Raw genomic sequence first — 27,439 nt, forward strand, 5'->3', positions numbered from 1 at the left:
TCATATGGGGACTGTAAACCATAACGTTACTACCATTGTTCATACCGCCGTAATGAAATCATTGATGTACAAAGTGTGAATAATAAAGAAGTGATTCTAGTATGTTGTTATTCAAGACTATATTGCTTAAGGACAAGCAACGCTCAAGTGTGGGAATATTTGATAATGCTAAAAACGAACATATATTTCATAGCATTAATCCTCAAGAAAGACAAGCTTTTAGTTGCAACTGTTCTATTTACAAGTGATATTCGTTTAAATAATAAAAGGTGAAGACAAAAGACAGATTCGACGAATTGAAGACGCAAACGACCAAAAAGCTCAAAAGTACAAAATACAATCAAAGTGGTTCAAATTATTGATGAGAAACGTCTCAAAATTACAAGAGTACAAGGCGCAAAACGCAAAGTACAAGATATTAAATTATACGAAAGGACGTTTGAAAATCCGGAACCGAGACATGAACCAACTTTCAACGTACGACGCAACGGATCGGAAATTATAAATTAACTATGTATATAAATAAAATATAATATATAATTAATTATATAAATTATATATATATTATATTTATATTTATAAAACCGTCGGCAGCATTGGATCCTGGTTTGGTGAGCTGAAAAAGTGGGCTCCGCACTCGCGGAGGTCTGAAGACCAATATGGACCGCACTCGCGGAGGTCCATATGCCTATAAAAGAAACTGCATTTCAACGATTTTAAAATACGTTTTATATATTTATATTTATATTTTCTTTACCCAATTTATGTATCAAGTGTCACTCCAAATCGTAAACTCAATTTGTAATTTTAATTTTAAGTTAGTGATAATAATAAGGTTCGATTAATCGAATGTTTTAAGGTAAGTCGAAACTCTGTCCGTGTACCACTACGCTATTAATACCCACTGTAAGTTATGTTTATATTATTTTCATTAATGTCTCGTAGCTAAGTTATTATTATGCTTATTTGAGCCGAAGTAATCATGATGTTGGACTAAAATATTAAGACGGGGTAATTGGGCTTTGTACCATATTTGGGGTTTGAACAAAAGAACGACACTTGTGGAAATTAGACTATGGGCTATTAATGGGCTTTATATTTGTTTAACTAAATGATAGTTTGTTAATTTTAATATAAATATTTACAATTGGACGTACCTATAAATAACCATATACACTCGATCGGACACGATGGGCGGGATATTTATATGTACGAATAATCGTTCATTTAACCGGACACGGGAATGGATTAATAGTCTATGGAATTATTAAAACAGGGGTGAAATTATGTACAAGGACACTTGGCATAATTGATAACAAAGTAATAAAACCTTGTTACAGTTTAAGTCCCCAATTAGTTGGAATATTTAACTTCGGGTATAAGGATAATTTGACGAGGACACTCGCACTTTATATTTATGACTGATGGACTGTTATAGACAAAAACCAGACGGACATATTAAATAATCCAGGACAAAGGACAATTAACCCATGGGCATAAAACTAAAATCAACACGTCAAACATCATGATTACGGAAGTTTAAATAAGCACAATTCCTTTATTTTCATATTTAATTGCACTTTTAATTATCGCACTTTTATTTATTGTCATTGTATTTAATTGCACTTTTAATTATCGTACTTTTTAATTATCGCAAGTTTATTTTATCGCACTTTTATTTATCGCAATTTCATTATCGTTATTTACTTTACGCTTTAAATTAAGTCTTTTATTTATTTAATATTTTACATTAGGTTTTAACTGCGACTAAAGTTTTAAAAATTAACAAACCGGTCATTAAACGGTAAAAACCCCCTTTTATAATAATAATATTACTTATATATATTTGTATTTTTATAAATTAAAACTAATATAGCGTTAAGCTTTGTTTAAAAGATTCCCTGTGGAACGAACCGGACTTACTAAAAACTACACTACTGTACGATTAGGTACACTGCCTATAAGTGTTGTAGCAAGGTTTAGTTATATCCGTTCTATAAATAAATAAATATCTTGTGTAAAATTGTATCGTATTTAATAGTTTTTCCTAGTAAAATATAAGCTATTTCATATACACCTCGCATAACATCAAGTTCTATGAATGGAAATGATGTTCTAGCACAGTTTTGAAGTCAAAGTATAGCTTCGAAAGATGTAGGAATCTAAAAATGATGTCTTTTGTTAAATCTTGACTTGGATTTTGATTTGTCAAAATCAAAATATGTAATCAAATTTAGATGAGTATGATTGTTTTGATTTTTATAAAGAATATATATATTGTTGTGAAAGTAGTGAGTATAGTTGATAATTTGCTGAATCATAATCGAAGAATGTAACATATTAATTGTGAATTTATATATCTCTCGGGTATTACCTACCCGTTAAAATATTCTCACCATTAACAGTTTGTATAAAAGAATTTTCTTAACTACAATCTTTATGAAAATATATCTACATATATATATTTTCTTTAGATGTAATTATGGATTTAATGAGTTAACATAATATTAATCTCATCTGATTTTCGACTTGGACTAGAATATATAATCTCTAAAACTTTTAGAAACTACATATTTTCTGCAGAATATTTCTTCAATGATGTTATGAATCAATACTTCATCGTTTGTTGTTGTTGGTATTCCTTTGTATCTACAGGGCGTATGACACTGGTGTTCGTGGGACAGATTGTAAAGTTGAAGTTTACGACGCGGTTGTGGTTGGTGGTGGTAATGGTACTGTTGGTGTTTGTAATCTTTGCACCATATTCTCTAAAGCCACTACCCGAGCACGAAGCTCGTTGACTTCTTCTATTACATCGGGATGATTGCCGGTTCGGACGAGTGGGTGAATGAGATCTAGAATGTGAGATAGCATATAATTATGACGAGATACTCTGGAAATAAGAGAGAAAATGGTATTACGAACAGGTTCACCGGTAAGTGCTTCAGGTTCTTCGCCAAGAGGGGAATGTGGTGGATGGAAGGGATCACCTTCTTCTTGTCTTCAATGACTAAGTAGGCTACGAACCCATCCCCAATTCATCTAGAATAGGTGATGGCTGATTGGTTGATCCATTCCGGTTACACTGTCTTCGGAGTTCAGGTGAATATCCATATCGGAATAGCTGTCGGAGTTTACGGAATTTGAACTAGATACAGGATCCATTTCGTGTAATCAAGGAAAAGATTTTTGGAATGAAATAGATTATAGGACTAATTTAGTACTCCTTAATACATATTTTACATATGTATTTATAATACCAGAATCCCATAAGTTACGGAGGATTTTACGGAAGATGTCAGGCAAAGTTTACTGTAATAGATATGCCAAGATATGAATTTTGTCTATACACTATCTATGCAATCAATGCAGTAAGACGCGTTTAGACTAAGAATGATAAGCAGGTAATTTCCGACAAGAAGTGATAAGCAAAACTTTTGACATGCAGACACAGTCGAAGTTCAGACTTACTAATGCATCCTAACAACTATCAGTTAGACACACTCATGCAAGACCTGGTTCGCTAAGACCAACGCTCTGATACCAACTGTGAAGATCGCTCCAAATCCATATGGACGAACACGTCATTCATCGATTTCATTGCGAGGTATTTGACCTCTATATGATACGTTTTGTAAACATTGCATTCTTTTGAAAAGGCACACCATAAATGAATATTTAAATCAAAGGTTTTCCACATCTGATGATTTCTACATATAGACAATCATCGTAAATAATAGTTTACAATAATACTTCCGTTGACAATGCAGTCAAAATAAGATACATGGTGATGATTTGGTGAATACAATGTTTCCTTGAAAAATATGTCATGTAAGACTCCATGCACATAGCTTGTCTAACATATAAGCAAACAACGGAAGACTTCTAGAAACCTGAGAATAAACATGCTTAAAAGTGTCAACACAAAGGTTGGTGAGTTCATAGTTTTATTGTTGCGCATAATCTATATATAAAGGTGGATCACAAGATTTCAGTTGTTTCATCCAGAAATGTTTATCAAATTATTCTACAAGATTGAGCACCCTGGTAACTAAACTTTAACGTCTATATAATAAGTACCCCTGTTTTAACATACATGCAACCAACATGTACAATACACGTAAACCAACGTGTACTAAACTCAAATAGCATACGTCTGTTTTATAGTTCAGGCAAGGGTTTCTATACCTGGAACAGACGGGGATGTCAAGCCCTATGGATCCATATATAACTACTCGCGCCAACCAGTTCTTATAACCGGCAGTTACTAGTTACCAAAGCTAAGGGATTTTCGGTTCAAACTCAATGTAGAATTTAGTATGTACTTGTGTCCATTACGTTTAAAATAAAGTGCATGTATTCTCAGCCCAAAAATATAGATTGCAAAAGCAATTAAAAAGGGAGCAAATGAAACTCACCTTAGCAGCACATAAGGTCATTCACCAAAAAGTGACCGAAACTCGGAATGCAAAATTAACCGTAGATCTCAACCTAGAGAACATATGTTGGTCAATACATGTCTGATAAGCTAGGTTGGATCATAGTGTATCACAATCCTAATGCTCGAGATCAACATACAAAAGTTTATCAAAAGTCATTTCAAAAAGTCAATCTGACTTAATACTATAGTTGAATGATCATGGCAATCGAAACATTTTAACATTTCACATAGTTTCCCAATTCTTGTAAAATTAGACTGTAGTTTTTATAAGGCTTTAAAACATGATAAAACAGTCAATTTTGATAATTGTTCAACAAAACGAGACGTGCCTTATATAAGGATTCATTTACTCGGCTGGTAATATTCAAAAATCTAATTTATCAATCTTACAAACAAGTTGTTTAAATATCAATTGCAGATTCAAGAGTAATTTCAATTAATGTCAATCATAATTCAGTTGATCATATATTTTAATTCGTTCGCCGAAATTACGCGATTTCTAAATGAAAAGTTATTGATTTTTCGCAAGCTTTCCAAAAACATGCATATCATATACCTTTTATCAGTAATATATGTATTTAATTCGTGATTCATTATAAACTGTTTAACGACGAAATTTAGCATACAAGCATGAATAAACATATATACTCGAGCACTAGACATGTATACACTATTAATATATAAAAGATAAGATATGAATGCTCACGTATCAATATTGTGATTCAATATTGCAGGAAAGTACGTAGACGCAACAGAGATGATAAAAACACTAGGTTTGACTTGCGAACAATACCTATGAACATTACCCATAACCTCCAAAGCTATAACCCATAATTTTCCTTAGCTCTATCCCGCTCATAAAATTCGTTTTGAAAATCACCCGAGCATAACTCCGTCGTAGTATTTTATGTATACTACTAATACTTAATTTGAATATTGCACTAGAATTATTACGGAATAAAAATATATGAAATAAATATGTACATATATGTGTATGTTTCTGCAATCGATCGATCGATCAATATATATAGTTAGAAAATAATATTATAATAATAAAAGGAATCAAACGTGTTTAATTATAATAATATAATAAAATAATAAAGTAATAAAATAATAATATAATAATAAAAGGAATCGTACGTTTATAATTATAATATAATAATATAATAATATAATAAAGTAATAATATAATAATAAAATAATAATATAATAAAGTAGAATATAATAATATAATAATAAAATCTAATCGATTAAAATTTTAAAAGTCGTATTTTTAAAATACTTCAGAGGTATTTTATGTAACTTATAATTAATAATTTCAATCATGTCGCTTTCATGTGAATAGTAAATTAATTAATTTCGTTTCATTTACTATTCATATGAATAGTAAATGAATTAATTTCGATTCAACTATTTAAGCTACACGTTATTGTACGTTGTGCTTTACAAATTGTACATTTTTAATTTAACTTCGTTTCTTAAAAAAAATTACAAAATTTATATCATAAAAATAAAACGACCTAATAGGTAAAAATTTTAATTTGAAAAGCATCGTTTAATAGTAAATTTTTATCATTTCATATATAAATATTATTCGCATGATTTCGTATATATTGAAAACTCTTATGTTTATATAATACATGTTATGACGTTCGTGAATCGTCGGACAAACAGGGTAATTGAATAGTTCAAGAATTTTGAGATTCAGTTTTATAGACTTTGCTTATCGTGTCGGAAACGTTAAAGATTAAATTTAAATTTGGTCAGAAATTTCCGGGTCATCACATCTGTCCTCAAATCTATCAAAGAGGCATGAAGGGGAGAGCAACTAGAAGTTGAACCTTATCAGCTGTATGAAGGCTCAGAAGTTTATGAGAAAATGTTGTTATGCCATTTTTGCACATGTGAAAAAAATAGAAGCCGAAAGAGAGGAGCATTGATGATGTGTTCGTGATAAGAGAATTTCCCGAAGTCTTTCCAGAGGAATTGCTGGGATTACCTACACATAGATCTGTAGAATTTCATATAGATCTAGTACCGGGAGCTGCACTTGTAACTCACTCACCTTATAGACGTTCTCCTTCGGAGATGCAAGAAATGCAAAGTCACTTGCAAGATTTGCTTGACCGAGGATTTATCCGAACTTGTTCTTCACCGTGGGGAGCTCTAGTTTTGTTTGTTAAGAAGAAAGATGGATCTTTCAGGATGTGTATCGACTACCGTGAATTGAATAAGTTAACGATAAAGAATCGATACCCTCTTCTGAGAATTGACGATTTGTTTGATCAGCTACAAGGGTCAAGTGTTTTCTCAAAAATTGATCCGAGGTCAGGTTATCACCAGTTGACGGTGAAGGAAACTGATATTTTCTAAGACTGCATTCAGAATACGCTACGGTCATTATGAGTTTTTGGTTATGCCGTTAGGATTGACTAATGCACCAGCCGTGTTCATGGATCTTATGAACTGTGAGTGTAGTCTGTAACTGGACAAGTTTGTTATTGTATTTATAGGTGATAATCAAATTTACTCAAGAAATGATCAAGAGCACGTACGATACTTAAGATTAACGCTAGATATGTTCAGGAAAGAAGAGTTGTACACTAAGTTCTCCAAGTGTGACTTTTGGTTGAAAGAGGTGCAATTTCTCGGTCAAAATGTTAGTAGTCAGGGAATTCAAGTTGACCTTAAGATTGAAGCCATTGATAAATGAGAAAGCCCGAAGACTACGACGCTGATACGTCAATTTTTAGGCATGGTTGGTTACTATCGAAGATTTATTCAAGATTTCTCTCGAGTGGCCAAACCGCTAACAGCATTGACACTTAAAGGGAAAAAGTATGATTGGACTTTTGAACAGGAAACCGCGTTCCAACTATTGAAGAAGAAATTAACCTCACGTATCTTATCACTACCCGAAGGAAACGATGAATTTGTTATATACTGTGACGCTTCGCGTCAGGGTTTTGGTTGTGTTTTGATGCAACGAACCAAAGTTATTGTTTATGCATCACGACAACTTAAAGTACATGAACAGAACTACACGACTCATGATTTGGAGTTGGGTGCCTTAGTTTTTGCACTTAAGATGTGGAGACATTACCTCTATGGAACCAAGTGCACTATATTTACCGATCACAAAAGCCTCCAACATATCTTTGACCAGAAACAACTGAACATGAGACAACGTCATTGGGTCGAATTGTTAAATGACTATGATTGTGAAATTCACTATCACCCAGGAAAGACTAACGTAGTAGCCGATGCTCAAAGTCGGAAGGAAATAGTTAAATCTATAAGAGTTCGAGCTCTAAATATGACTATCCGAATAAATCTCCCAATGCAAATCCTTGAGGCATAAGTGAATGCCTTAAAGGAGGAGATTGTGAAGGATTAAATGATTAAGGGTTTGAATAAACTGTAACTTATAGTTTTTAATTTTTTTACATGCATTTGAGTTATATAAAACATGAAAGAAACTTGTATATTGATCGGTTATTGCCATTGCTAAAGTCAAATACAAAGTCAAAATTAAATACAAAGTCAAAGTTAAAGTCAAAGTCAAATATATATTTTTCTAGCATATATGTGTCCCTGTGTTTAAAATAAAAGCTACGCACCTTCAATATCTGTCTTCTAAGTTGCAAAAACAGTTGCATAATCACATGCATTACCTCATTCACCATCAACCCATGCATAATAAATTAGTCTTCACAAGAAACATGTTTCATCCTCTTGCTTTTTTCTATCCCTTTTAAAATCACACATAAATCCACAAATTCAAACAAATTTACTCACCAAAAATGGCTCATGAAGATGAACAAGATCGAGACATCAAACGCTTTCACTACCCACTCGACCCAAACAGCTATCAAATCCTCGAACAAATTGGCCGAGGATGTCGTGCCATCGTTTACAAAGCCTTATGTACCACCACCTCAAGTGTTGTCGCCATCAAATCCATCGATCTTGATCGATCAACTTCTGACGATTTTGATAATATTCGTCGAGAGGCTAAAACAATGTCTCTTTTATCTCATCCTAACGTCCTAAAAGCGCACTGTTCGTTCACAGTTGGCCGACGTCTTTGGGTAGTGATGCCCTTTATGTCTGCTGGCTCTCTTCAATCCATTATCGCGTCTTCTTTTCGTAATGGCATTTCAGAGTCATGTATTTCGATAATTCTAAAAGAAACTTTAATGGGATTGTGCTATCTTCATGATCAAGGACACCTTCATAGAGATATTAAAGCTGGCAATATATTGATGGATACAAACGGCTCAATCAAGTTAGCTGATTTTGGTGTTTCGGCGTCTGTTTATGAATCAAGTTCTCGTTGTCTTAAGCTTAATGAGATAACCGGAACGCCTTATTGGATGGCACCTGAAGTTATACATTCATATAATGGCTATAGTTACAAAGCTGATATATGGTCATTTGGTATCACTGCACTTGAATTAGCACTTGGAAGACCTCCATTATCGCACCTTCCATTTTCGGAATCCTTAGTGGTGAAAATAGCGAAAGGGTTGCGATTTTGTGATTACCAGAAAGAAGAAGAAAAAGGGAATAAGAATTACCCGAAGTTGTCGAAATATTTCAAGGAAATGGTAGGACTATGTCTTGAACAAGATCCTTTGAAGCGGCCTAATACGGAGAAACTTTTGAAGCATTATTTTTTCAAGAATTGTAAAGGGTGTGATTTTCTTGTAAAGAATTTGCTTCAAGGATTGCCTTCTGTGGAACATAGGTTTAAAGAAACTAAGCTTCAAAGAGTTGGATCAATGAGTAATAAAGAATTAAAAGATGATGACGATGATGATGATAATGAAGAAGAGATAGATGAGTGTTTGATTGGGAGTAATATGGTGAAGAAAAACAGGAGGATTAGTGGATGGAATTTCAGTTTGGATGCTTGTGAGTTGGATCCTTTGTTTCCAATTGGTGACACAACTACATGTATCTCCAAGGATCTTGATCAAGGTATGCATATATTAGTATAATAAATTAATCCCTTCGTCTCTATATTATTGTCCGATTATCTCAAATTAATTGTTTATGTACTTAAATCGATAAAAAACAATGAGTTATAGCATGAAGCATCCTTAATATATCATGTAACACAATAAAAAAGTAAAGGGTGAAATTGTAATTGTAATCTTAGTTGAAGTAGAGTTTAATAATAATATATTTTTGGAATAGTGTGTCTTTTGTAAGTGAACTTTAAAATTATGATGGATGGAGTAATAATTTGTAAACAATTTAGAATGGGAAATTGTTCAAAATACACTTTTTTTTAAGGCTTCAAACAAAATACAATTTTTTTTAAAAAAATTGTCTTTTTACACCATTCGGTAGACGGATTTCCGTCTACCACCTTTATCTGTCGTCTACTACCATTTTTACAAAGTAATCGACGGTGAGATGAAGGTGGTAGACGAATTCCCGTCTACTGGCAGGGTTAGTAAACAGCGAGAACAAAGCAGTAGACAGACATTTACAAAGTAGTCGACCGTCTACTGCCTTGTTGTTGCTGTCTACTGCCTTGTTGTTGCTGTCTACTGTCTTGTTGTTGCTGTAGACAGACACTAACAAGGCAGTAGACAGCAACAACAAGGCAGTAGACAGTAACAACAAGGCAGTAGACAGTCGACTACTTTGTAAATGTCTGTCTACTGCTTTGTTCTCGCTGTCTACTAACCCTGCCAGTAGACGGGAATTCGTCTACCACCTTTATCTCACCGTCGACTACTTTGTAAAAATGGTAGTAGACGACAGATAAAGGTGGTAGACGGAAGACACTAACAAGGCAGTAGACAGCAACAACAAGGCAGTAGACAGTCACAACAAGGCAGTAGACAGTCGACTACTTTGTAAATGTCTGTCTACTGCTTTGTTCTCGCTGTCTACTAACCCTGCCAGTAGACGGGAATTCGTCTACCACCTTTATCTCACCGTCGACTACTTTGTAAAAATGGTAGTAGACGACAGATAAAGGGGGTAGACGAAAATCCCGTCTACCGAATGGTGTAAAAAGACAATTTTTTAAAAAAAAATGTATTTTGTTTGAAGCCTTAAAAAAATGTATTTTGATCAATTTCCCATTTAGAATTCTCCGGAGTATCAACTTTATTTTATCTTTTTTGGTTTCATTTACTCCACAATACACAATATGTTCTTTCATTGTTTACATGTGCATACCTTGACATTTAGGTTTACCAATTATCACAAGTCCCAAAGATGATGCTTTTGTGAAGAAAATTACACATGGGAGTGAAAGTGTGATTTCTCAAAAGGAAGGGGAGTTGGAAGTAAACAACACAAGTTCACCTAGTGCACGTTGTGATGGAGACGTTGATATTGGTGGGGTTGATGGGGAAGTTGTGGTGAGGAGTCTAAAGACATTGAAGAAGAGTTTGGATGATCAAAGGGAGAAAGTAATGTATTTGCTTGCGGTTATTGACGCCGGAGAAACTGAAGGTGGTGGTGATGAAACTGGTGGCAAAGAAGAGCAACTAATGCAAGTGATTGAGAAGCTAAGATTGGAGTTAGAGAATGAGAAGAGAAAGAGGTCTAGTTTGGAAATGGAGTTGGCTTTTTTGAAGATGCATTTCACTAGTACTTGTGATATCTAATTTGTCTTAAGTTTTTATTAGTGGTCTATTACTACTTTCTACTAATAAAAAGTTCAGATAAATTACCACAATGGTTTATTTACTTGATTATTTATAAACGGATAAAGTTGTTTTTTAGACTATCTGAGGTGAAGAGCGAATAAATTTACTCATATGTACACGAATTAATCGAGATTATTTGTACAAATAAGAAATCGCGACTCATAAGGTCATAATGGAACAATAGTACTTATTTCTATTTAACATCTCATAGGGTAAATATGAAATACCATGTATTATACACAAAAGTAGCTTCACGTGATATCTTCTTAATGATTTTTTTTCACCAAAGTACATTCTCTATGTACTAAATTGCGAAGTATGTTATTTAATTTTTAATCTTTTTAGTCTTGTTTGGTATTAGCCCCTTGAGGATGGGATAACTGAATAATAGTGTTGTCCATGACATGAAAACTTGGCCAAACATCTCATCAAGATTACCATTCTTTATTACTCCCTTCACTCCACCAACAAAGCTAACAGCATTCAACAAAACCATGAATGTCAATGGTATCATGAACATCTTTGCTCCTTCAAAATCAAATGTTCCATTCTCATATTTCGCGAGTTTTTCTTGGTCAACAACTTTGTTTGTCAATCTAAAATTTGCTTTCGCAACACCAATTGACTTCATCATCACATCAAGACAACCAAACAACAACGCGCTAACACATTTTATGAAATAAATCCTTTGCTCGTTCCACCATGTCACTATTGATCCATCGCTTGATACCACTTCGTAAAAATGTTGCAGAAGTGAAGATACATAGACCGTTGCAAACACTTTAAACCATGGACTAGAAGCCTGAAAATGAAATGTATAACTTTGTTAAGTTATAAGTACTCCAACAAAACAACACTTTATAAAGGAAAGTAAGAATTAAGGTAAAGATTGATTAAGTGTACCGTGGGATACAATGAAACGCCGTTAAAAAGACACAATTGTGGTATGGTTCCGTAAAGTAGACATGCGATTGACAAAAACGGAGTGAACATGAAGTACGCGTAACACATGCTTTGTAGGATTGACATTTTTGAGGCCCCATAGACAAGAGGGCTGAATCTAGATAGACCAACTTGAAGCAAACCGGATGACCATTTCATTAGTTGAACCAGGGCATCTTTCATGTCAATAGTCGTGCAACCCAAGAAACATGGTCTATTAGGATACAAATAAACCGACTTCCATCCTCTTGTATGTAATATATAACCTGTGAAGCTGCTCTCTAGCAATGAATCATATGAGTAACCGATCTGTTTACCCCATTTGGTGCTATTTTCAAAAGAGCATGAAGCGAGCTTCTTGGCTTCTTCTAAAATGGCGGTCGTGAAGTGGTCCATTTGACTTTCTTCGTTCGTGTTAACTTTTAACGAATTCATAAATTTAGTTGACTTACCAAAGGTGTCTTCTGGATTTAGGAGATGTTCGTCTGATGATTGTAGGTTCAAATCTTATTAGTTATACAATAGGCAAAGATATGATATATAATCAGAATACTTAAAGGAAATCGAATGATACATACCTTGTTCGTTGGGAGATCCATACAAGGCTTTTTTCCTCAAGTAATAACCTGTTCCTGAACAAATTGTGCCTCCAATCCCATCCATCCCTTGATATTTTGTCTGAAAATGAAGGAAACATTAATCTTCGAGATATAACAAATTGACCTAAAAACAAGACTAATTTTGTCTGCAGTACTAAGAAGCATATTTCTAAGTATGCGTGTTTGCAGACAAAATAAGACATTATTTTATTTTATGTCTTAAGAAAGATAAACGGTCTGCAGATTGCGGGCGCGCAGTAAAAAGACATAATAAAACATAATAAGATTTAAAAGACACCTAAATGTCCAATGCTATGCTATTGTACCAGTGTTGTGCCCATAAACTTGTATTTATAAAAAGCCTGAATGATGTTCTGTACGAACAGTGTATAGAAGAAAAAATTAAAATTGTAAAATGAATTCACCTTGTATGCGGATCTTGCTTGGCCATCATAGATATCCTTTTGGCTAACGTTATAGAAAATTTGGGGGAATTGAACGAAAGCAAGCGAACTTGAAATTTTTGAATCAAGATGGAAACACATGGCCTGTTTTGCAGAACTGGGTTCGTTGCAATACATGTCACAATCCAACACGAGCATGTATGGAGCGTTACTCAAAACTCCAGAAACTCGAAGCTGCAAAGACCATGATACATTTATATGATCAGAATTAGATTTTCGTTAGTTTAATGAATCCAACTTAATTACAAGGATCTAAAAGTTTAAGTTTTTGTGGATCATACAAGAGTATTTAAAGCTCCAGCTTTAAAACGGTGAGGAAGAGATGGTCTTTTTTCGCGCGATACGTAGACAAGAAGCGGCATTTGAACTTGGTCATCCGTGCTCTTTAAGCTGTCATGTACTATCTGAATATGATGTAAATCAGAACATGAGCCTTATGAATATTTTATTGTTTTTTAAAAATTTGTGGTGATTAATAAGTTATATCTTGAGATCATGACGATCATAGTAAAATAGTTAAAAGAAACTTACCTCAACACAAGGCGACCGATCATTGACTGTAGAGGCTCCATTGGTTTTACGTTCAACGTTATCTTTAAATTGTTCATATGCTAACTACAAAATCATCATTTACAATTCATAAATAATGGATTAATTGCAAAAATAACAGGTTTAAAAATTTCTGTTCAATAGAGTAATCTGTTAAATCCAATGCTAATTGTCGCTATTGATAATGTTGGATAGTGGCTCAATTCCAAATTGAGTTGTCTACTTGGCTACGTAACAAATATGTACATACACATGTTTCTCAATTATCTTGCAAGATTGGAAGTCAAAAGAAAGAAAGAAAAGAATAGTAACTAACTATTAGTTTGAAGACTTTGCTTAAAACATGTGTTTTGAACAAATGAAGGTAAGCTATACTTGCATTCATACGGATTCATTTCAACTATAAAATGAGTTCCTGGAACGTTTGCTAGTAAAATCCATCTCTGCTTCCGCCCGTGGACCATGCCTCACGCCGAACCACATAAAACTTTGCGTCTTTATTTATTGTTTAATTGTTCTATTAATTTCTCGGGTCTTGAAAGTGCGCAAATCACAACAGATAATACTATTATGTATATGTATGTATATGATAATTATTGAAATATTTATTGTTATTTCCGGTACTCACCTTCATATTCTCTTCATCTGCTTCAAATTCCTCAGTTCGAAAAAGCAATTCATCATGTCCATAAGTAGAGAAAAACGACTCCGGACACCTACTTTTAATCCCATATTTTCTGCAAAACGGCAACCAAGTCTTCGCAAAAGAACACGCTTCATTCATAGCATAAAGCGTAGAAGGTGAACCACCATCATCCGATAAATAAACAGCCAGTTTATCATAAGGATAATCAAGTCCCATAGCAGACAAAACCGTATTCATAACTTCAATCGTAGGCTCTTTAATAGGATCAGCGGTACATATAAACACGTCCACTTTAGGTAACTCATGATCATCAGGAAGATTATAAAGTGAAACAGATCTAGCAACTGGAAGCCATCTAAACGCTTGTGATAGGAACCAAACGAACGCGAATATAAGTTCGGCAAAAGTGACTAGAGCCCATGGTAAAATGGGTACATCACCATGTAGTAAGTTGTTGAACCTGTAGTATAAAATGGCTAATACGGCTGTTAAGTGGAAGAGTATGTGAAGTCTTTGAGCCGTGGCTCGTGGTTCTTGAACCGAGCACGTGTTGAGAGAGGTTGTGGCGGTGTAGCGGTGGGAGACGGAGGCGGCTGCCATTGATTTCTTGCAGGATGTTTGTTTGTGGATTTTTTGGTTACGAAAGAAGGATGGATGATGCTATTTAACTCCAAAAGTAATATGGTCTTATATGATGATCCTAAGTTTTGTCACTATTTCCAACCTTATTTTTGTTTTATTTTAGGAGTACCAAAATTTGTGTATTATGTTTAAGTTAACCAAAATCAATATTTGAATTTATCCACTTTAAATATGGTTTTTGTCGACCTAGTTAACTCAGACATAAAATACTTTAATTTGGTTTGGGATTTGGGTTCCTTTCAAAGACATCAATTGTTATCAACGCCCTTCGTCTACGATGCTTTGACATGACAACATTTGGTATACGTTATTATTAATTATTATTATATTATTATATTATTTAATATTTAATTATATTTGTTAACTTACCAATCAGTCAGTGGCGGATCTAGAATTGGTAGTCACGTGTCACCGGTTAAAACCCTAAAAAAAAATTAGATGGCTTATTTCAATGGTGTCACCCATAAAAATTTACACTATCCACTGGTATCACTAGTTAAAAAACCAGAAATTTTTTCACTAAATCGCGTATTTCAGTAGTGTCTCGTGCAACCATTCAACAACAATACAGCCGCCCAATCACCTCACCTTCTAAAACATCCAAAATATAACAAACAAAATTCCGTTTATTTTAATTCAGCCAAGAGCCAAAAGATACAAGACAAATTCTTTTTATTTTTAAAACTAGAGTTTGCGATATCAAGTTGTTTGTTAATAGCGGTATGTAATATGACATCTAATTTATCCTAAGTTATTATTATCAAAATCATTCACATTCACATTCACAATGGCTCTAAAATATGTTACTCATTTCCTTGTAGCATTACTTATTCTATTACTCCTCCATCTAAAACACAAAACCAAACCATGAACAGTAACCCTGACGGCGTCATGCTAACGTGATCATCCACTTTAACTAATAAAAATAGGTATATTCTCTATTTGATATGCTTGCTCTCAGCATGGCCTTTAATTTTTAAACAGTCATATTTATAGTCTCACTATGCAAATGATAAACCGGAAAGAAAAAAAAAAAATGAGGAATCAAAAGCGCCACAGAAATTTGCATACGGAGTGTCAGAAACAACCTTCTAGATTGAGCAACTACAACACATGTCGATTACCACGTTTCAAGTACCAGAAAGAAAACTTACCAAACTATACAGAACGCGTCAAATAATACTTGATGTGAAGAGAATAGTTTAAACAAACTTCCACAATGTTGAATCAGTACTTGACTGACTGCCATTGTTATTTAGAAGGTTCTGCATCCATTTAATTTTGTTAACAAGTTCCTCCAGATCGATTACGGCTGCTTCCAGTGTATCTTCATGCTTTATGTTCAAGTCTTTACTAAAATGAATACCACCCTCATCTGCAACTGCCGGTGCCGCTTCTGCTGCTGATTTCTTCTCTTCCACACGCAAACTCGTAATACTATCGAAGGATTCCACACATTCATCATCCATTTTCACATCTTCAGTCTGCTTTTTTTCTTCACAAACAACGGTATCCATCAGATTTGAATTATGTGTTTCAGTATCACCCAATATCGCATCTTCAGCCTGCACTTTTTCCTCACAATTAACAGGAACTGAACTCTGTGTCTCTGTATTTGCATGCACATCATCATCATCATCATCATCATCAACCATTTTCACATCTTCACTCGCCACTTTTTCATCAAGAACAACAGCATTTACAGGATTTGAACTTTGCCTTTCTGCATGTCCTTCCGCTAAATCATCAACCATTTTATCGTCACAAATAACGGTATCCACATGACCTGAATTTTGTCTCTCTGTGTCTCCCTCAGCTGATAAACGAGTGCTAGAAGATGCATTGAGAGGTGAACCAAGAGAAATTGACTCCTGATTCATGCCTAAAACAAGTACAGTTACAAACAAATCTAAGATTAGCATGCAATATTAAGAGATAGAACTGTTTACTCGCATGGGCTTATTACATCTAAGTTACTTTACGTACATGTAATAAGCAATTCCTCCTGTCAAAGGGCGTACAAACAACAATTGATCACATGCTTCAAAACAAAACAAAACACTATAACTAAAAGTACGAAGTATAATAGAACTTTTTTTAGAAAAGAGAATAAGAGAAAACTAGTTGAAAAGAAGTGTACTAACTATGATAGTAAGATGTTCAAGCATTGCATTTTAAGGTAAATGGTGATACTAATCAACCGTCGTAATATTTTAGATAATTTACTACCAGTTAGCAGACGGGTCTTAAAAATGTAGATTAAAATGGCCAACAAAAATAGAAAGACAAATTATATAAGAATTGCAAGCATTGGCCTACAAAAGTAACTCACCTTGCTTTGATGGAAAGATAAGCTGTGCACCACATGAAGTCCTACCACCCTGCATGAAAAAAATTAAACTTAAATAAGAACAAGGTTATATTAACACCACTTAAATCTGTTACAATTATGAAAGAATCAAATAGGCAGGAAAAAAAAAGTAATTCAAATAAAATAAAATAAAAAAGTGGAGAGAGAGAGAGAGAGAGAGAGAGAGAGAGAGAGAGAGAGAGAGAGAGAGGCACCAGAGTAGGCAAAGTCCAGCCATTTCTTTCGGACCAATCTAAGTAGGGTCGTAAATCTTTACATAATGCTTCGTATGTCTCACCTTCTACCCCTTCTCCAGCTGGGGGCATTGGCAACTCAATCTACAGATGGTGGAAACATGAATACAAATCAAAAAAAGGGAAGGAAAAAGAAACTAAGAATCATAAATGGTATGTGTATTTAACTATTTATTTGTAATAATATATCAGATACATTCTTCCTAACGAAACGTTTTAAGAAGTAAAAATAACATCACAAGAGTGTTTCAGATGTTTATAAAACCTGATATAAAGATAGCTAAAAAATTTATACCTTGAAAGTTAACTCTCCAAGTTAATGTAATTAAATAATTTTTGACAACAAACACAATAGTATACTAATAAATTCTAACAGGTTGCACAAGTCAAATTCTTTACCTTAACCTTGTCATCGCTCAACACTTCGACAACCCTTGCAGACCAATAAACACCTTCATAATTCCAATCTACCTTATCATCAACCTTAAATGTACCATCAAATACAACACAAACTTCGGAAATTGAGTTAGCATCTGGCATTTCATCTTTTTTATATGTTAGCGGATAGCGAGGCCGCACCATTAGTTGTCTTTTAATGTGCCTTGTCTTTCTTCCATAAGGAGGCTGTTCGAATATCTGTTCCCAACTTATCTCTGCAAACACATTAACAATTAACTTTATCTGAAATCTATTATTTTATAAAACTTTAAGAACAAGAAACCAGATGAGAGAACACAATCAACATAGAAGAATGTAGTATAAGAAAAGTGACAACGGGCAACTAAGTTTATGCCTCATGATGACTAATAAATTGCAATCAGAAACATAATATTCTGAAGTTAATGAAAAAAGTGGCAATTAATTCACAAGAAACGATTTCCAAACCCACACTGGTTCATACAGAAAGTTAGCTAACTCACCTTCTACGTCGAAATCATAGTACTCCAGCTGTATCTTGTTCCTTTTCAAATTGATATGTTTGATCTGAAAGACATTTTGGAGATGGATAAATTAAATTAGAGTTCTGTAAGTAATTTAAAATAGCCCGTTTAAAATTGCTCAAAGGCAAATGAGCCTTCGGTTAAGCACTTTCCATGAACACTTAGATACGTGGTTACAAAATTATATGCATTGGAAATTGCAAATAAGTTTGAAAGCCGAAGGGTGGATAAGAGAATTCATAAATTATACTTATTATTTACATAAAAAGATAACCTATAATAACATATTTTAGTGAAAAGACTACTTACAGTATGTTTCAAAAGAAGTAACCTTCTTCCCATAAACCAGGTGACGTCCAAACGGGGGGGCAACCCAATCCACCTCTCGGCGGGGCACATAGTTTTTAGGGGGGCAATTTTTAATATATAAAGATTTGAGAAATGGGAGAACTAGGGAAACACAACTGAAGCAGCGAAGGCGAAGCGCCCAAAAACAATAATCAAAGGCCCCAGAAAGAAAAGAGATCAAAGTCCACTAACATTCTAGCAAGGTCCAAAGGGCCTTTTTTATAGCTTGTATTATTCGTTAGGGCTTAAGGGACATTTGTTAATAGCTTATATTATTCGTTAGGGTCTAAGGGCCTTTTTTCACCTCGTTCTAGGTACTTTAATTATCGGGACCGACCCTGCCATAAACACACTTTTTAGTTCCAAACTATTTGCGACCATAGTCCAGAATGAGTTTTATGAACATCCACGACGAACAGGTCATATCCGAAGCACAACCAAGGGTGCAACATCAGCCAAAGGGTGTGATTCAAACCTTATGAGAGGCATCCGCAAGTTATTTTTCTATATGAAAGAAAAGAACAACATACAAATGATCATGAAACGATCATCCTAAACGTGTTCATACTCATATGTTGGACATCTAAACATCATATCAAGCACCAGATATGCTTGTAATTAGTATTACGACGCCTAAAGTTGCAATCTAGCCCACCATTAGTATTTTTATAGCAATTGCATATGGGAACAAAACAGAGCTACCAAATCAATTGAATGAAAAAGCTACCTTGCATCTGAACCAGGCACCACGATATCCATCCTTAAATGATTTCGATTCCGCAAGCTGGCCCACTTCAAACTTAAAACCACTCGAATTCTCCATTTTGCATCACCAGAATTTTCTTGATCTGGAAAAAGTAAAATTATCTCAGCCACTTTTCCATGCAAATCAAGTCTATGATTCATGAATTCATAAAAAGCTCATACGAGTTAACAATGAAAAATGAAAAAAGTCCAAAATTAGACGTTTTTTCACCTACATCCGCCTTCCAGAAAATAAATACTATTCTTGACCTAGCAATCACAGAATCAGGCAATCAAATTGCTACATATATTCACAAATCTACAAAATAAGGTTATTCATAAATGCATTATAATTAGGTATCATAATAATTAGTAGTAGCAAATTACAGTTTCGTTGAATTAGGGTTTTGCGTTACCATTAAAGAAATACAGGTATCATAATAAGGTAGTAGCAATTTGGGTTTCGGTAAATTAGGGTTTTGCGTTACAATTAAACAAGAAATACGGTAGTACCTCGATGATTTAAAAAAATAAAAAGTGAACCTTTGGTAAGCACGGAAGAAATGATTAATCGCGAATAGTGTCTACTTAAAAGTGATCATCCTCACACTCAGGCACTTCGAACTAAACCAAAGGGCTTGTTTGTCCCGCAGTAAGTTAAGGGTTATGTATTCATTCATTTCATTTATTAATCACAATAATAATAATTATTAATTATTAATATTATATATTTTAATAACAAGCAATTGCGCCAGCTCGCTACGCTGGGCCCAATTGATTTTGAAACTGGTGGCCGCATCCCTTTGGTTGTAATGAAGACGGCCAAGCCACCAAACCGATTGCACGCTTGTGTTATTATATACATCTAATAGTATTTATCTACTTAAACATGTCGCTATCAAAACTGTGTACTGTAGCTACTGTTCATTTCGTCTTTTTTTGTCTTTTAGTGATTTCCAAATGAATATATACAAGTATTCGGGTCGGCCCGCTTCGCTGGGCCCAAGATCGCTAGCCGGAAAAAAAAGGCCAACTTCAAGATTCGAACCTACGTCCCTTCAAATTTCAACAAACATCCTTACCAACTGATCTACATATTCATTCTGATATATTTATAGTTTGTTTAACATATATCCCTTAAAATTAGAGGGTTGGTCAAAATTAAAAATGTAGTCAAAAGGGGTGAAATTTAACATAATGTAAAAACCGGGGGTTAAGGTGACAAAATTACAAAAAAGTTTCAAATGAATAGTTTCATTTTTTTTTTTTGTCTTTTTGTGTTTTCTATTTGAATATATATATATATATATATATATATATATATATATATATATATATATATATATATATAATGTGTTTTCTATATATAATGTGTTTTCTATTTGAATATATATATATATATATATATATATATATATATATATATATATATATATATATATATATATATATATATATATATATAATATATTATATTATACATATATACAATTCAGCAAATTTAGTTACTATTCCTCGATAGTAATTTCTTTGTCCTTTTGCGGGGTTTTTTTTTCCTGCTTTTCCATCCCAAACTATTTTCGTCTTTGTTCCAACAACTCTAACCGCCATATTTCCGGCAACGCAGCTTTTAGAACCTACGCACATAGCTTTTAGACCTAAAAAACCTCATAAACCCACCCCAAACTTTGAACGCAAATACTTTCAATTTCCTAGCGAAATAAAAAGACACCACATACACAAATTAACTCGCAACATATTTTCGAACGTACAATTTTTACTAGCAATCGGTCTGAAGCGCACTGCCACACGCCACACACATAGGTCATCGAAAATTTCTCCCGCCACTTTTTCTGAGTTTTTCCAGGTAGTATAGATGTGTTCTTCAGTGGGAACAAAAGATATCAACGACGAAAATAGGAAAGAAAGAAGAAAAGTCCGGATGTTCGGAGAATACCAGAAGCCGGAACGAAGCCGAAAAATCAGGTTTTAGGCGAGATACATGAGAGAAGGCAGAGTCAACAAAAATGTAGAGACTCATAGAAAAAATATTCAGAAGATATTGTAAATGGTTACCTGAGAAGAAGATCGGAGATCAGAGAATCAAATGGAAAAGGCAAAATGAGATGGGTAGATTTTCAAGTAAGAGAGGATTAGAGAAGGGAGCACGTGATGACTTTTTTAATATTAACTATATAGATATAGCTCTTGCTCCAATTAAAGAGTTTGAGTCATTAATAAAATATTCCTTTAATGTGTAACACAAATTACATTATAATTATAAATTACATCAAAATTGAGCCATTCTTTTATAACTTGAACTTTCAAACCTTATTAAATCATTCTTCTGATTTATACAGAGTAATTTTTATTACGTGTATAAAAATTTATTTACGTATTATATAGTAATTATCTATAACAATTAATTTGATGCATCTAAAAAAAATATTATACAACATAATTTGGACAGATCAAGATAATTAATTTGTTACAACACATTTAGTAATATATGACAATATGTTTATTTGCAATAATATGTTTCTTTGCAATTGTATTAGATGTTTAATATGTTAAAACGAATTATTGTCTTATAGGTTACATTAACTGCTTTGCTTTAACATATTGTTAATAGAATATATAATATAATTGAATGCTACAAAAAAGTTTTACTTAAACGAGGGGTGGTCGCCCGCAAAGCGCGTCTGACTGCTCTGTGCTTGTAATATTACAATTGAGCAAATACCTTCGTCCTTTCACGTTAAAAGATATTTATCCCTAAGCTTTCCATTCCCTCCATTTAACTCATCCGGTCGCCACCATCACCGTAGCCTACCATCTCCGGCGCCACCACATGTCTTCTTCAGAGGTTGTATTTTACAAACACAACCTGAAAATTTTAGGGTTTCGTCTTTTATGGATATGTGACATATTATCGATTGTTTTTTTTTTTTTTTCGTTGGTTATTGTGACGTAGCGGTGTCTAACCACGGTTTGAGTTGATAAATCGCGACCATGGGCTATTGCGATTGTAACCAGTATGATTGCCGTCGGAAATTTAGGGTTCAATACGATTCACCAGAAACCGTCATCGTCGCTACTGGTAAATACTAAATCACTTATTTTTTTTGTTAATACTCGACATGTTTGTTTATTTATAACATGTAACTTTTGTTGTTGTAGCATGAATTGTTTGTGGTTTTATACCTTAGTTGATGTATTTCAGAATTCAGATGCGATGGTCATGGGTAGTGTTCGGTGACTGTCACCTCTGCAAAACAGTAAGTTGTATTCATCTACACCGTCACATCATTTTGTGCTCTACTTTAACTACAAAAGTATTACAACTGCATATAATTATATGATATAATATCAATAGAGAGTATATTTTTTGCATATATTATTATAATTATAATTATAATTATAATAATAATAATATCATTGAAATGTCGTCGTTGGGATTGTAGTCCGATTGATACATACACTGTCCAGAAATTAAACATTGATGCTTGAATCAATTTTTTTCTGTCAAAAGTAGTGATTTTGTTGTTGTTGGTTACAAATACTGTTAATAATGATTGACTAACTTTGGTTGGTTTGGATGTGATTTTGCTGATGTCTTTCCGCTTGGCTGTGATCCCGCTGGCTAATTTGGTTACATGTGACGCTGTTGGCGGGTGTGAAAAAGGTTATCCCATTTAGAAAACCCTTAAAAGACGACGATGAACAATCAAGTCCAACACTCAGGTAACAAATTAAACTCCCGCTCAATACACATGTTTCTTACTTATTACATACATATACAGAGAACTAATTGCTCAAGGATTTAAAGTTCTAAAGTTCATCATTTCAGTTTTCACTACTTACATAGTTTGAAAGCAAATAGGTACTTCATGACAGGTGTTTTTATTTGTTTATTTAATATTAATATTGTAATTGTATGGTTAATTATCATAAGGTAGCAGGCAGTTTGATTGTAATATGCTTTATTGAGCATTATATATTTATTTTGGATGCTGAGTTTCTAAGTAGTTTGAAGATTTTATTACTCCAAAATGCTTCTCTTTTTTACTATGATGGAGAATGGAGATATATACATTACCATTAGAAATATGTCAGTGTTAATAAGAAGATATATACAATTAGGTATTTCCAGCTTTAATGCCTTTTGTAACCATAATTGCTTAAGAAGATATAATGTAAGCTGGCCTTTGTAGGTCATTTGAGGATATACGGTTAGTATTGATATAGTATTTTTCTGTCAACAATTGTGGTTTAGATTTTTACCAGTTCTCAATAAGAACAAATACATCCATAGAAATGTTAAAAAAAATGGTTGTCATGATAAACATATGGGAGTTGGGTCGAGTAGCGAGAAAAAATAAAATTTCGTATCTTGGCGTGGTAACTAACAAGTTGCAGCCTTGGCGATTTATGTTCTCTTGCTTGATTTCAATTAATTGCTTGAGATGTTAGATTTTAGAAACAAAAAATTGCTTGGCTATCTTTATTTCGGCAATTCTTTTGATATACTAAACTCTTCATTTTTTTGGTTCGTTTAGGTATGCATATCTCACTGGATCAAATAAACATGTCAAAAGGCACTCAAATTTCGATGGTGAGATGTTTTCTTTCTACATTCTATTATACGTATTGATATATGATCTATATCTATGTATTTAGAAAGACATTTCTATTGATCAGAGGTTACACGTTCTATTAACTAGCATAGTTTTAATTTACTTCGATTTTACAGTTCTCAAAAAGTTACAACCTTCTACAAGAATGGTCCCTTTCAATACAGCTAATACGTGTTTTTTCTTGCAGCTTTTATGTGTGCCTGATCGCAGGCCTGCTCTGTGCGTGACTGCAACATATAAGCTTGCCTGATTGCGGCATACAAGCATGCGTGATTGTTACCCTGCTGCATGCCTGATTGTGTTTGCCGATTGCAGCTCAAACATATTCCTGATTGCAGCCCTCCTGACTGCTGATTATAGTGTGCTGGTGACACACACAGTGACTCAACTTATGTTCATGTCGTATTTGTTTGAGCTTATTCTTACGTCCAGGTATTTTTCCCATTTAGTAGCAAAGCTTTTATTTATTTGCATCATCATTTACATTTGCCTAATCACACACATGTTTCCTCAAATACTCTTTTGGTGATAAATGATTTACAAGAATAAGAACACGACTTATTCCTTCAACTTCTAAAATTTCAAAAGTCCTAATCTTTGATGGCTTCACTGTTAAGTAAGTTCTGTCTCAATAACTGTAAGTTTTTGTGCAAATGATCAAACATATAATACACTCTCCAACCTAAATTTCTCTACAATAAGTTATGTGTTGCTGTATTTCATTAACTAGGTTATTTTGTATGTATCTGATTTAATATGACTGTCACATTTTTTTCGTGAATAAGCTGCCAAGTTACAAGTACTCTGTTAACCAAGATGTGAATGACTAGAGTTTACATTTTTGTTTTTATGCAAGTTCTACTCTTTAAGTCAGAAATGAGTTTAGTTTGTATGCATCCCTTATTATCTTTAATATTGTCACTAACAAAACCTTACCTACTGCGATTACAGATATGCCCGCAAAATAACAAAAGAAACAAGAATGGATAACGTAGCAGACCACAATCTCATATTCAGCACCTTTTGTGCCATGTTTTCAATCACCTATCTTGCAGCCTTTAAACTTTTCGTATGACGCTTTGAATCACCTTTTGCATTGCTATAAATTTATGTATTCCTATGTATGAAACTTTTGTAAACCCGTGTAATGCATATGTAAACTTATGTAACCTTATGTTATAAAATCATCCGGTTAACGGCCCTTTTCGTTACTCCTTAATAATAATAACAAAAGAACCCGCAACAATGTGCGGCGGGCCAACCGCTTGTTAATATTAATTAGTGATGTTAAATTTTTTTTCTTTTTCTTTAATGTACTCTTTTTCTATTTGCGGTGTCTCGTTTCATGTCTCCTGGAAACAGACCAATTTTCAGATTAAGTAGCAAATTAAGTGGCATATTAATTAACAAAGAAATAGCAATTTTACTTATTATACGAATGCAGACCATTAAGTGGTAAGTAAATAAGCCCTATGTCTCGTTTAAAAGACGGATTCTCAGAAAAAACTACCGGGTGAATTTCGTGGTTTATTTTATTTTAGGCTATTAGTCCATTTTTAAACAAACTATAACGATACGCCCGAAAAACGAATTTCCTAAAATGCCAAGGTTAGCTTGCGACCTTGCAACTCGTGATTTTTCGATCATGAATGACAAATTCCAAGTCGCGACCTGGAATTTACGGTCATTGTTGGTAAATTATATCTTGTGAATTGCGACTGTCGGGAAGTTGCCAGTCGCAAGGTTCACAAGATCCTACCTTGCGACGTGCGACTAAATCTTATTCGCTCTAAGATTTTCGAATAAGATTTTCCGGCATGTTTTTGAATAACGTTTTCACTTCTTAAATCTATAGTTCTCATGCTTCACAATTTCTAAACAAACTAAAACACACACTAAAAATGAATGATGTTTGGGCATTTCTTGTTGAAGTAGATGATCCTGATCTGTTTCCAATCCCTAGCAATTCATCTCAAACCATAACATCTCCCCACCACCGGCCCACCTCCCCCGCCATGTCAATTTCTGCAAGATTTTGTGTCGGAGGAACCGAATGCAATAATATACAACATTTCAGGGGGTGTTCTCATCGTTGTTATGCATTGTAAAAGATGCAATAACCAGGGTGAACATTCGAAGTCTACCCAGAAATTTATAAGGGAAGTACTTGAAGAGGCACAAGTAGGGATGGCAATGGATCGGATATGGACCGGGTGACGCCATATCCATATCCATATCCATTTAGTTTTTGTTCATCCATATCCATTTAGTTTCAGGTCATCCATCGATATCCATATCCAGTGAATTTAGCGGGTTAATGGATATCCAATGGATATTTAAAAAATGTTATTATATTTTCTAATATGCGATTTAAACGAAAATGTAGTATAGCAAAAATAAACATAACATGACATTATTAAATTATATCCATAAAAATGTATAACCCTTGTCGAAGATATAACAAAATTTGTTAAATTTAATATAAGACATAGATTATAAAAAATTAAATATGAGATTTGTAAGTTTATTTTGTTGGATATACATATTTTTTGTAATATATTATAGTTATTTCATTATAGGGTTGAAAACAAAATTTAAATCTATTGGTAAATGAGCTTGTAACAGTAAATATATAAGCATATATCTATATCTATATCTATATTTATGTATTTTTATAGGTATTTCGGGTTGTAATGGATATATCCATGGATGAAACATTTCATCCATGTCCATATCCATATCCATTTAGGTTCATCCATATTCGTATTCATATCCATTAAGGTTCATCCATATCCATCACGAAACGGATGGATCGGGTGGATATCCACCGGATCGGGTGGCCATTGTCATCCCTAGGCACAAGCGGATGATAACTTTAAACAAATCATGAGGCTTTTTGCGATGTAGTTTGTGTATCCTAATAATGGTAGTATACAATTATGTTTAGTTTTCTTTATTATACATTTTACTATTAATTGGAATTGCTTTTGAATCCGCAATTGATACTTAAACAACTTATTTATAAGATTGATAAATTGGATTTTTGAATATTATTAGCCGAGTAAATGAATCCTTATATAAGGCACGTCATGTTTTGTTGAACAATTGTCAAAATTGATTATTTTATCATATTTTAAAGCCTTATAAAAACTATAGTATTGAATCAGATTGACTTTTTGAAACGACTTTGGATAACTTTTGTATG

At 33.6% G+C, this 27,439-nt stretch overlaps 3 protein-coding genes and 1 long non-coding RNA gene across 5 annotated transcripts; 2 read left to right on the forward strand and 2 right to left on the reverse strand.

Moving 5' to 3' along the window:
* Positions 1–8,244: 8,244 nt before the first annotated feature.
* LOC139854450 (serine/threonine-protein kinase BLUS1) lies at positions 8,245–11,242 on the forward strand. Its single transcript, XM_071843753.1, has 2 exons — positions 8,245–9,424; positions 10,655–11,242. Exons 1-2 carry the CDS (start codon positions 8,245–8,247, stop codon positions 11,074–11,076), a joined length of 1,602 nt encoding a protein of 533 aa, XP_071699854.1. The 3' UTR covers positions 11,077–11,242.
* A 134-nt stretch (positions 11,243–11,376) lies between these two features.
* LOC139855138 (cellulose synthase-like protein G2) lies at positions 11,377–14,918 on the reverse strand. The gene is made up of 7 exons (XM_071844385.1): positions 14,301–14,918; positions 13,655–13,738; positions 13,405–13,527; positions 13,085–13,297; positions 12,639–12,738; positions 12,022–12,545; positions 11,377–11,920 (listed from the first exon to the last, which is right to left on the reverse strand). The coding sequence occupies exons 1-7, from the start codon at positions 14,916–14,918 to the stop codon at positions 11,444–11,446; spliced, it is 2,139 nt and encodes a 712-aa protein (XP_071700486.1). The 3' UTR covers positions 11,377–11,443.
* Positions 14,919–16,032: 1,114 nt separating this feature from the next.
* LOC139852333 (uncharacterized) lies at positions 16,033–19,809 on the reverse strand. The gene is made up of 6 exons (XM_071841608.1): positions 19,581–19,809; positions 18,485–18,548; positions 17,964–18,217; positions 17,526–17,648; positions 17,293–17,341; positions 16,033–16,842 (listed from the first exon to the last, which is right to left on the reverse strand). Exons 1-6 carry the CDS (start codon positions 19,674–19,676, stop codon positions 16,163–16,165), a joined length of 1,266 nt encoding a protein of 421 aa, XP_071697709.1. The 5' UTR covers positions 19,677–19,809; the 3' UTR covers positions 16,033–16,162.
* Positions 19,810–22,333: 2,524 nt separating this feature from the next.
* LOC139853028 (uncharacterized) lies at positions 22,334–25,369 on the forward strand. 2 transcript variants are annotated; one of them, XR_011761256.1, is made up of 5 exons: positions 22,334–22,697; positions 22,778–23,341; positions 24,157–24,212; positions 24,422–24,666; positions 25,186–25,369. It is a non-coding gene; the product is annotated as an uncharacterized lncRNA (long non-coding RNA). The 2 variants fall into 2 exon arrangements; XR_011761255.1 differs by having other exon boundaries at positions 22,821–23,341.
* The last annotated feature ends 2,070 nt before the right edge of the window (positions 25,370–27,439 follow it).

Source organism: Rutidosis leptorrhynchoides, chromosome 6 (assembly GCF_046630445.1).
Source record: "Rutidosis leptorrhynchoides isolate AG116_Rl617_1_P2 chromosome 6, CSIRO_AGI_Rlap_v1, whole genome shotgun sequence".
Taxonomy (NCBI): domain Eukaryota; kingdom Viridiplantae; phylum Streptophyta; class Magnoliopsida; order Asterales; family Asteraceae; genus Rutidosis; species Rutidosis leptorrhynchoides.